At 37.4% G+C, this 12278-nt stretch overlaps 1 protein-coding gene across 2 annotated transcripts; it reads left to right on the top strand.

The window, feature by feature from the left end:
* Window positions 1-599: 599 nt before the first annotated feature.
* LOC131980667 (uncharacterized protein CXorf38 homolog) lies at window positions 600-5656 on the top strand. Of its 2 annotated transcripts, XM_059344949.1 has the most exons (6): window positions 601-895; window positions 1095-1229; window positions 3054-3176; window positions 3903-4052; window positions 5095-5289; window positions 5382-5656. In XM_059344949.1, exons 1-6 carry the CDS (start codon window positions 689-691, stop codon window positions 5490-5492), a joined length of 921 nt encoding a protein of 306 aa, XP_059200932.1. In that variant the 5' UTR covers window positions 601-688; the 3' UTR covers window positions 5493-5656. The 2 variants fall into 2 exon arrangements, with proteins under 2 accessions (XP_059200933.1, XP_059200932.1); XM_059344950.1 differs by lacking the exon at window positions 1095-1229 and having other exon boundaries at window positions 600-895.
* Window positions 5657-12278: the final 6622 nt, after the last annotated feature.

The raw sequence follows: 12278 nt of genomic DNA on the forward strand, positions 1-12278 counted from the left end.
CAAGACTGTAAGATGTGGTTTAAAGCTACTAAATGAAACCAAGTTGAAGTTTATTAAACTTCAGAAAGTCATTTTTACTGTAGAAGCTGTTCCGGAGCTTTTGATTACTCCACATGATATTCATAAGCATGCAGCTTTGTAGATGTTCACATTTTCTTTTTTTCCTTTCCAATGACAAGTTGTAGATAGTAAGCACCTGTGATTCTTGAATCTCGAGTCAAGACAAACTCATGTAGTACCCTGAAAATGACCAAAGGGAAGAAACTAGTGAATATGTTAAACATTTTAACTACTAGATAGACTAGACTTTTTTTTTTCTAAATGTGTATTCCAGATGTTTTATTCTCACTAGTCTGAAAGAACACACACTATGAACGCAATATAGCCCAAAATCTCAAAATTGACCAGTGCATGAAAAAACATTTTTTTATTGCCTGTAATTTCTCACCTAGATGTACCTTGTGCATAGACTGTATATAAATAAGACCTTGTGGTGTTTTTTTCTCAACTAGCGATTATTTTAAGAGGGTGACGACATGCAGATAAATCTTTGTGTTTCTAAAGTAGACAGCGCCATCTTGTGTCCACTCTGTTAACTGCACTGAGAGGGAGGAGCTAAACATGACGACTCTGTCTGAACTTGCCCTGCTCCTTTGTTATGCTTTATGTCGGGAAGTAAAAGGCCGACATGGTTCATGAGGAGCTGGCGGCCCGTCTCAACGACAGGGAGTACACCAACTGGCTGAAAGCAGGACGGTGTCTGCTCATACTGAAGGACGGGCTGCATCCCTTTATAACACACCACATGAAGGTTTTCCACAGCGACCTGCTCAATCAAAACCCCCTGCTACAGAAACCGTGTGAGACTTCTTACTGCAGACCGAGAGGGAATAAGGTAAGAAGAGTCTCTAAAAGTAGTTTTAATTGTCGTGAATATCCTGTGGAATACCAAATTATTATGCACTTACTGCGACATTAATACACATACAGCCCTTCTAGTCCAACTTATTCTCACATTAACTTGTTATATAAGTTGTTAGAGTAACTAGTGTGTGTGTGTGTGTGTGTGTGTGTGTGTGTGTGTGTGTGTGTAGCTTTTGTCAGCATGCAGGGTGTGTTCAGAGTGGCAGAGGGTGATCCTCAAGCACCGCAGACAGCCTGATACCACAGTGAACTGGGACAACTGTGTCCCTCCTAACTGGAGAACAGACCACTGGGAACTGGCCAAGGTAGTCCACACACACACACACACACACACACACACACACTAAACAGCAAACTACAGGTACATCTAAAAAATTAGAAGATCATGAAAAAAGTTCAATATTTTTTGTCAATCATTTCAGAAAGTGAAACTCATACATTATTCATTACGCGTAGAGTGAAATATTTCAAACCTGTTTTTCTTGTAATTTTGATGATTCTGGCTTAGATATAATGAAAACACAAAACTCAGTGTCTCAGAGAATTAGAATATTGTGAAGAAGTTCAATATGATGGTCCTGGGTCAGTGGTGGTTTGGGGCCATGTCCTCTGCTGCTGTTGGTCCACTGTGTTTCCTGAAGTCCACAGTCAACATAGCAGCCATCTAGCAGAACATTTTAGAGTCTTCATGCTTCCACAAGCTCTTTGGAGATGCTGCTTTCATTTTCCAGCAGGACTTGGCACCTGGCCACACTGGCAAAGGTACCAAAAGCTGGTTCAATGACCATGGTGTTACTGGGCTGGACTGGCCAGAAAACTGGGCTGACCTCAACCCCATAGGAGTCTATGGGCTGTTGTCAAGAGGAAGGTGAGAGACACCAGATGAGCTGAAGGCTGCTATGAAAGCAACATGGTGCTGTAGGCTGATCTCCTCCATGCCACCAAGTATTAATGCAGTAATTCATGCAAAAGGAGCCCAACCAAGTATTGATGGATAGAAATGAAGATACTTTTCAGAACCCTGACATTTGTGTTTAAAATATCCTTTTTCTTTATTGATCTTGTGTAATATTCTAATTTTCCGAGACACTGAGTTTTGCGTTTTCATTATCTGTAAGCCAGAATTATCAAAATTACAAGAAATACAGGTTTGAAATATTTCACTTTGTGTAATGAATCAGACAAAAAATATTGAACTTTTTCATGATATTCAAAAAGTTTTAGATGTATCTGTAAGCGATGCTGCTCTAGCTCAGGGCTCAGCAACTGAGTGCCGTTTTTACATTTTCTAGTTAATCAACATGTTAATGTGTTAACGTGTTAACATTGAGTTTAATTATGACACTTCTTCAAAGTGTACTGGTTTAAAACTGGTTCCTGTCGTGGCAAATCAAGCAGTCAAAGCCTGGGCCAGATGATGGCTACGGACCACTTGACTTCCTAAACATATACAATGAGAGAATCGGTTAATTGGTGCATATCAGGTTACAGCTCTTTCTTGTAACACACAGGTTTTGCTCAACATAGGGCAACAATGATCATGATTGCTTTCATCAACACACACAAATAGCTTAAATGCATACATTATTTCATACTTTCCTTCTACATTCCTAACCTGGGGGACCCTACGGGGGGCCGAAGTTTCACAGGGGGTCAAGAGGGCTTTCTTAATTTTAAGCTGACAGCTGACTTTAGTTACTTTTTGGGTTGAGATTTAACAAGAAAAGTGAACATGATAAGTTTAAAGTGATTAGACATTTTGTTTTTAAATGATACCTCATAACAGTATATTAGGTAGTTAAATTAAGCCCTGTCTTTAGAAAATTAAAACGCTGCTAACATAAATGCATCAATATAAATAATGCAATAATATATTTGGAATATATAAAACAATCTGAGTGGGTCCATTCTGCATAACAAGGACTTTTACTTTTGATACTTTAAGTACATTTTGATGCTGATACTTTTCTACTTTTACTTCAGTAAGTTTTGAATGCAGGACTTTTACTTGTAGTGGAGTAATTTCACAGTGTGGTATTAGTACTTTTACTGAAGTAAGGGATCTGAATACTTCTTCCACCACATATGACAACCTGAATGTGTGAGTCTGTCTTTGTGTCTTTCTGCAGGCCTACATGCCGCGGGGTCAGGCGAAAGTCAAGGGGGCAGATAAATGTGACGCCTCTGCTCTGCTCAACCTCATAAACTACTGTGATTGCTTCCGGTCTGTGGATCCAAAAATTGTCAGAGAGGTAAACAGTCACTTTTTAAAAAAATGTGTGACTGAAAATACATCTTTATTATGTGGATCGTGCACCAGTATGATTATGCAAAGAAACACAGAAGGCTGGATTCTCAAATTATTACCTATTACATAATATTTTATATTATTATACAATATTATAGATGTCTCATACAATGTGTTACATTGTCAGGCTGTCAGCCAATTCAAGAAATGGTAAGTGAGAAAATAAAAAATTGAAATAAAATAAATAGTTAAATAAATAAACATCAGTAGTGTTTGTTTAGTTTGTCATTTGCTGAAGATTGAAATAAAAAAAATAACCATTTGTAAAAGCCGGGGAAGCAGTGTTGCCAACTAAGCTACTTTGTTGCTATATTTAGCGACTTTTCAGACCCCCTTAGCAACTATTTTAAGAATGAGTTGAAGTGACCCAGTCCTCCTGCAGCAGTCTCTCCCAGCTGCAGAGCCGGAGGGGATGTTAACCCCTTAGCGTCCAGTCTATGTATGCGCTGCTGCTGCAGGAGGTGTTCACTTAGCGATCTCTGTTTGTTTACAATAAAAATACAGATGTTTTCCCTAACACAATGAATAATCGTGATTAATAATCTGGATTACAATATTGATCAAAATTATAGTGTTATTATCATTTTGGCCATAATCGTGCAGCCCTAGTTCATATGTTTGTTTGTGCTGTTTGCCTCATCAAATGAATGTGTAATGTGCGTGTTTGCAGGTGATCCATCTCAGGAACGAGTTGATGCATTCTAGTGAACTCCGTGTGAACGATCAATGGATGAGGCACTACAACACCACCATGAAAAAGTTTGTGCGGCAGTTCAGCCATCTACCAGACATGGCATCAGTTGGCCAACAGATAGATAAGGTGTGTGTGTGTGTGTGTGTGTGTGTGTGTGTGTGTGTGAGCCGCTGCTGTGTGGCCAGTAGGCCTGTCACGATAATCAATATATCGACTTATGATTTGATAAACAAAAATGGACACGTTTTTCCGGACTCGATAAATTGTCTTTTACATGCGTGTTTGTTTACAGAAGTCATCAACATTCAGTCACGCTGCTTCTTTCCCCCTCCTGTCAGTCAACTTGCGGGGAGGCGGGGCTTACACACACATACACACAGACAGATGGACGGTGTGGACAGCGTTGAAGCAGGTGAAGCAGAGAGAAAGAAAGAATTAGCGTACTCGAAGCTAAGTTTTCTGGCGCCTGCAGTTTTACAAATACAGAGAGTTGAGTGGCATAAATGGAATTAGTATCAAAGCTTAATGCCACAGTGGCGGTGTGGGAACATTTTGGATTCAAGCCGGATAAATGAGGAGAAATTTGTCAAATTTGTATGAAGATATTCGCAACAAAAAGTGGCAACACAACAAACCTCAAAGTCCGTTTAAAAACAAAACTTCCCATCCAATTTCTTCAGCTGGGAACAGAAATATATATATAAAATAAAAACGTGACAGCACAAAATGTTGCATGCTCACAGATATCGTCACTCGCTTTATAGCGACAGAGATGCATCCATTCAACACTGAGGAGAAACCAGCGTTTATAGAAATAGAAAAATGCTGCAGACTTTTGACGAATAGGACAAATTGCTTAACAAAAAACTTACATTTCCCAAACAATCGTTCCAGCATTTCACTGCCAATGTTCAATATTCTTGAGAATTAAAAGTTAATTATCCTTTAAAAGGATGCAATTGAATTATTATGCTCTAATATCATTATACCAGCGGCATTAAAAAAACCCAACAACATCAACAATACTATCATTTATTGTCATAGTTTTCTGGGAAAATATATCGTCCTAAAAAATGTGTTATCGTGACAGGCCCAGTGTTTTAAAGTCCAGCTTCATCCGTGTTGTTTTGCATCACAGTTTGAGTTCATGTGAGTCTTGTTTGTCCAGATGCTGACCATTGATTTGTCAATATGTGTCTCTGGTTTGGACCGAATGGATTCTGCTGACCCGGATGGAATAGAGAGTGATTCTGTTAGCCAATGGGAGCCCAGCGCAGACTTAATCAGCCAATGGGAGGCTGAGCTGTTAAAAGAGAGTCTTCAGGAGTTACTGGCTGCTGAAGATGATGATACAAAGACTCAGGTGCAAAGAAAAAACATGTTGATGTGCACTCACACTCGTATTACAAATAAAGAAATATGTCACGTAACTTTGACCGACTGTCTCTTCCTTAGGACCCTGAGCAGCTGAAGAGGCTGGGTGGTTTCCTGCTGGCCAGCAGAGATCTGGGGGAGAGGTTCGCTGCAGAGCTCCAAGTCATCAGCAGCCTGGAGGCCAAACAATAAGAAGGATGTAGATGTGAAGAAAAGGATGAAGAGCACCTTGTGCACTGTCTTTATATTTACTATTAAAAATGGGTCAAGATCAGGACTGAAGCTGATCGAGGGATTTGGCACAGATGTGTGTGCATGTAAATAAGAAAATGTAAATTAAAATATCTGACAAAATACACAGATTTTCAACTGATTGACTGGATGATAGATCTTGATTTAGATTTTTATTTAGTTTTTAATAATCATAATAATCTATCTAGGTGCTCATTCATTCAAATTCTGAAAGGGCCATGGGGGCTACTGCCGGTGTGTGTACACTATGATGAGATTCTTCAGAGATTTCAAACTATGCTCTTTAACCTCAAAATGTGTGTGTGTGTGTGAGTGAGAAACGTGTATCTGGAGGAGTGTGTGCGCTTACGCGCGCATTTGTGTGTGTGTGTGTGTAGCAAAAATCGCATGAAGCTACCTGTGTGTGTGTGTGTGTGTGTGTGTAATTAAAATCACATAAAGTTACCTGTGTGTGTGTGTTTGAAGCATGTGTATGCATGTGTGAGGAGTGTGTGCGCTTACGAGCATGTTTGATCTGATTACGAGGCAATCTGATCAAAGCAATCAACAGAATTAACTGGCAACTGTTCTGGCTCAGTGACAGCAGAGGTAGACAGACTGGAATTTCTGGCCTCGAACAGAAAGCATTTTTGGCAAAACCATAATACCTATCATTGATCCGACTTCACTTTGAGCGTCCTGAGTTCTTCCTGAATGTCTACATATGTTTTTTTGGAATGTTCGTGTCACTGTGTGTGACATCATCGCCAGAGTGTAGAGGGAGAGAAAAAATTGTCAAAAAATAAATTTGAAAACTGCGCTCCAGGCATAGTTATACCACATACTGTCATTTTGACCGACAGGTTCATACAAATTCTGTCATAATATATTATTATCCATAATGTTCTTATTCTTTTTTACATTATAAGACATTTTAATACCATTTCATTTTTTTAATATAAAGAAAAATCTTACAGATCTGCCTCATGCGACAGTGACCACAGGATCACTTTAAATCACTTTATCACACTGAATATAAGAAACAAAAAAGAGGTGAAACAAGTTTGCCCTTCATCATCCACCACACCAATTCCTCTTTTTTCAGCTCGTTTATCGATGCAATCACAATTACTGTGCTTGTGAAAGAAACTTCAGATGCTCAGCTGCCATGACATTTTGCCATTGCATGCTTCTAGTTTCATCTGTTTTCATCTTCTAGATTCAGCTGTTTATCACATTCAGTGGGCTTCAATGGTCATTACCCATAAGAAACGATAATTTCACCTTTAAAAAAAAAAAAATCATAACCTGTTTAATGCACACCCAAAGGTAATAATGTCTAAGATGTAGTGCAAAGATAGTTTATTAAGAGTTCATAACAACCAAGCTAGTAATATGGTGGTGTCTTCTGCCCCCTAGTGTCCCAAACCCAAGATTCACAAAATGAAAAGACAGCAAGGTGATTGTCTACTCTGATTACTCTTACCCAAATCATTACCAAAAATTGGCTTGCTGAAAAGATTAACATTTATTCCGTGTAATGGAAAATTCAGAATTAGGGATGCATGATTTTGAAAAAAATATATATATTATGATATATTATATTATTGATATATTATATTATTATTTTGACTGATTGTAATATGACTCACAATACTGGAGGGAATTTATATATTTTTTAATTTCCATATATTCCAATTTGTCCCCATGATTTTCCAGAGCAATTACCATTAAAAAATGATTTTTATTTAAATATATAGCAACTCTGATTTCATGTTATTGATTGCAGAAGCCTGCTTTTGATTGTGATGTGTGCCCTAACTGGAGAAAGGAAATACAGAACAAACGTAAGAGTGGAAAGCTGATGTGGAAGAACAGTGAAGCCCACGAGTGGTCCAGATATAAATGGGCAGTGGCTAAGGTATGTTTGAAGGTTCCATCGTGTAATAATAAATAAATAATGTTTCATCTAGGCTAGTTTGATGTCAAACGAAATTATATTGTCTTCTGTTTTCAGGTGTACATGTCAGATGGTCATAAGAAGCATAATTGAATTGATGACTTTGACATTAATTCCTTTCTGACTCTCATCAATCAGTGCAAGGACTTTGAAAGATTTTAGCTCGGAGAATTGTGCAACAAGGTAAATGCTGATTTGTATACACACATATAGAGTATATTAAATACACCTTCACATCAAAATAAACACGTTGTCCTTCTCTGCAGTCACTCATTTTACAGTTTTTCTCAGTCGCTTTGCTGCATTTCTCACATCACTATTTACATTTGCACAACAGTTAATGCATTTCTCAAATTCTCAATTAGTACAAACTGCAAAACCTAGTTGATAACCTGCAAAAGCATGTCACTTGCTCAGAAAGGATAGCTCATTCCTCAAAAGCAAGTATTCATGTCTATGAAAGTGTCAGTGTCATCAAGATGAAAAGTCCTGACACCATGTTTATGAACAAGATAGTCAAACGTCTCTGTCATGTTTTCATTATGACAGTTTACTCTGGAAATGTTTTCCAATGCAAACAAGTCAGATCTTGGTGGCATTACCTGAAAATGTTCAATACAGCACTGTATACTATTTGCACAGCCATTTGAAAACTACAGTAAAGTTACAAATTACTGTATTTAGTGAGGTAACTCAGTACACCACGCTGAATGTGTATGTTTCACATTTTTATTGCACATGCTCTTTGCAAATCTAATTTCTTCACAGCATTGTGCAAAAGAAAAAAGAACTTATATACAACAAACATAAACTCCCTTTGGGTAGAGCTGTGCACAACTGTAAACAATATTGCAGTATATATTGGAACTGAACGTACAACATACATCGTACTGTAAATCATTCATGCACATCCAGACGTTTCTCTCCATCTGGCCACATAGTTTCATCTACATCACAGTGAATATCATCTCTGGCAATGCAGCAAGGAAAGTATCTCCTCGAGGAAACAAGGCCTTGTTGTTGGTTGGTTCATATCTCCTTGTTAGACCAAATTAGATTACCACCATGACTTTGAGTTAGTGAATTTTCTAATTAGTGTTTAACACAAAGTACAGCTGAGGCTGGAGGAAATGCCATTTGTTGCTCAGGTATTTGGTCAAACAACCTGCAACAAAAGTACTGGATACATAAAGAATCGATTGACGATGGTGATACATAAAAATGTTAAGTTTTCACTAAATTTCATAGCCATCCATCATCAATCTAATATTTGTTGAGATTCACTCAAATGCAACGGTCAACCACATGGTGGCGTGAGAGGTGAAGTCAGGGAGTCAGTAAAGTCCTACATCCTCTGGTGTAAGATTGAGTGTCTGTCATCAGTCAGTCAAATCCCGACCCCCACCTCTCCGTCCTCCTCGGAGACATGCATGCGCATTCACACACTTACACAACTGAATATACCTGCTGCCCTCCCCACTGCGCTTCAAAACAATTCAAGCATGATGGAGAAATGTGCCGACCTGTCTGTATCAGTCCCGCCCCCACATCATCTCTCCGTGTGCGTCTGTGTGTGTGTGTGTGTGTGTGTGTGTGTGTGTGTGTGTGTGTGTGTGTGTGTGTGTGTGTGTGTGTGTGTGTGTGTGTGTGTGTGTGTGTGTGTGTGTGTGTGTGTGTGTGTGTGTGTGTACGCGAGCCGAATTAAATACAACCTGTCCGGGGCCGGTCAGAGTTCCAAACACGCTGTTGCATTGTGCTGTTCGTTAGCCGCGAGCTAAAATTATTAGAAAAAGACACAAAATTACAGAAAAAGGACACAAAATTACCATAAAAAGACACAAAATGACATTACATAACATTTACAAAAAAAAGACACAAAATGACCAAAAAAATACACAAAATGACAGAAAAAACACCAAATTACTTAAAAAAAAGACACAAAATGACCAAAAAAGTGAAAATGAAAGTTGTTTTAATCACTAAAAGCTACTTTCACTCCCTGTCGCTAAACACATGCAGCTTTTAAAATAAGAGCACAGTGTACATACAAGAACCTTTATTCTCCTTTACAAAATGTCATTAAAATATGCCCCCCGGAACCCCTAAATGATTATTTTTATTATTTGCTCATACTCAAGAGTCGAGTAAATATTTTTGTATTTGGCAACTGTTGAGATTTGAGCTTCACACTACATTTTTGATTTTTATTTATTTATACAGACTTAAAAAAATCATATTTTCTATATCTTTTTAAGTATTTCCTAATATCATCAAGAATATCGTTATTGCAAAAATACCCTGAAATATCATGATATTCTTTTAGGGCCATATTGCCCAGCCCTACTTTACACATGAACACCACTTTTATGATGTCTGAAGCGTTAATGCAGCCAAAGAAAGTAAAACTCTGTACATTATATAAAACAGTCTGAGTGGGTTCATCCACAGACATAGACAGAAGGCCATAGGTGATGATTGAGAAGGATTATTTTTGCAAGTGTTTTTTTTAAATAATCTTCCTCACTGTGCCTTTAAGTATTTTCAGGAAATTCTCTGTCCCTCTAAATAGTTATCTATAGTATGTTGAATGATGGAATTGAAAGAGGGCTTCTTCCTACTCCCAAAAACTGTAAAGTGAAAGTGTTTCTCTTTGAGAACTGATTTCTGCTTGCATTCACTTTTTTTAACATGGCCTTGCTACCATCACATTGTATTCACGAAGCAGCTTTCAATATCACTGGATCCTTGCTGTTCAACTACAACATATCCAACTTCCTCCAGCTGATCCTCCTGCTGGGAGGCACACGGAGAGTTCAGGGAAGCTTTAGCTGTCTTTGCAGTAAAAGAAAATACTTTATGGCTTTTAAATCTGGCTTTTAGCTCACTCGCCAAAAGGTGGCAAAGCAGCCGCAAAATATGTTTTTTCTAGAGCGTTGTGTTATTTCTTATGGTTACATAAAACACTGTCAAAATGTAATCCTAAATCTTAAATCTTGAAATCACCTTAAATATTTTTTTTTCCTGATGATAATGTAGAAAGTAAAAGTGAAGTGTCTTGCTAATCAGTGCAAAAAGAAGAAGAAGATATATATTTACCTGATTCTGTTTATAAAGAGTAGTTTCTTCTGGCATGTGTTGGTCGAGTTTCTGTTGAAATATTCAATCTGAAGTTTACAGTTCTTCTTCTTCCCTCTCGAGTCCTCCTATGGACCATATAAAAGAGGTGGACACAGCCTGAAGTGAGTGCAGAAGTGACTTAAACCTGCATTCTTTCTAATGACCAGCAGAGGGCGACTCCACCAGCTGCAAAATAAGTCACATTCTGTAGAAATCTATGAGAAAATGACCCCACTTCTCACTTGGCTTATTACGAGTTTCAAGTCTTCCTTAATACACCGTAATGTTCCATTCTCTCAATTGTGGTTTAATTTAGAGTAAAATGGATGATAAAACATGGTGTAAGAGCCATTTTGTTTTGATTGTTTGTTAGTTTTTTGTTTGCTCCTCCCACCACCGGGTGGAGAAGAGCGCTCATTATGGGTTCTGATGTGATGATTTAATAAATGCGACAGTGTATGGCTGACTGTTGTGTGATGCCTGGGAGAGAAGTATATGTTTGTTTGGAGAAGCTATAATTAACTGAATTAATTGATATACTGAGACTGTGGACATTTCATTTGTGTGTAAAACACTTTGATCAGGATCTTATCAAAGCAGTGGCATCGTTTTTTTCTAACTTTTTATTTTAGCATTTTAATCATTTTTCAGACATAAACATCTTTAAACATTTAAACATTTCTCGACATCGGACTTGTAATAAGGGACATCATAATGAACATGGACACATAAAACATGAGGGGAGAATAGATAAATAAATAAATCAAAAGCATAAGGGAAAATAAATAAAAATAATTATATATATATATATATATATATATATATATATGTACACACATATACATACATACATACATACATACATACATACACATAAATAAATAAATAATAATAATAATAATAAAAATAAATAAATAAATAAAAAAGAGTGAAAATAAGTAGATAAAATAGGATAAAAAATGAGTATACAAAATGAATACATAAAAAGGTTTAAAAAAAAGTATATTAAATTAAGGAATAGGTAATTAGAGTGTGGCTATTTTGTGATTGAAAAGTGCATGTTTGTAGTTTGATTTATTGAAGCTAACTTTTTTAGCAGCAACTTTGCAAGACGTAGCTGGGAGCCGGTGCAGTCAGGTTGCGGGTGCAGGTGCAGATCCACTCTCTTGTCCAAATACGGTCACCTCTGGCTGCAAAAATGCAAAACTAGTAGGTCTTTCTGGCGGTACACAGTGTTCCAGTCACAATTCGGTGAATTTAAGGCACCAAAACTACTTGGTTAGGTTTAGGAAAAGGTTATTGTTTGCGTTAAAATAAATCAGTTAATCTGGGAAGTTTTCTCCAGAAAATAAAAGATATCCCAGATGAGAGTCTGAACTATAGATATGCTCTGAATGTCCTTTACAGCACCTTTAAGGAGGCAAAAGCCAGATGGTAAGTTTTTCCAGAAAGACTTTAAGTCTCTAAAGTCTTATGTGTCTCCAGAAGGAGCTGCACAGCCTGATAAATTGATTAAATTTACGATGTAATGTTATTTGAGCGAAGGTAAAATGGGGCTGAAATCTGAAAAAGAAAAAAATCTGAGTTAATATGACCTTCTGGAGTTCATTTATTAAAAAATACTTTTCATTCTGCCTTACTTGATCAACATTTTGAACCATAAAATAGGA

Source organism: Centropristis striata, chromosome 11 (assembly GCF_030273125.1).
Source record: "Centropristis striata isolate RG_2023a ecotype Rhode Island chromosome 11, C.striata_1.0, whole genome shotgun sequence".
Lineage (NCBI taxonomy): Eukaryota > Metazoa > Chordata > Actinopteri > Perciformes > Serranidae > Centropristis > Centropristis striata.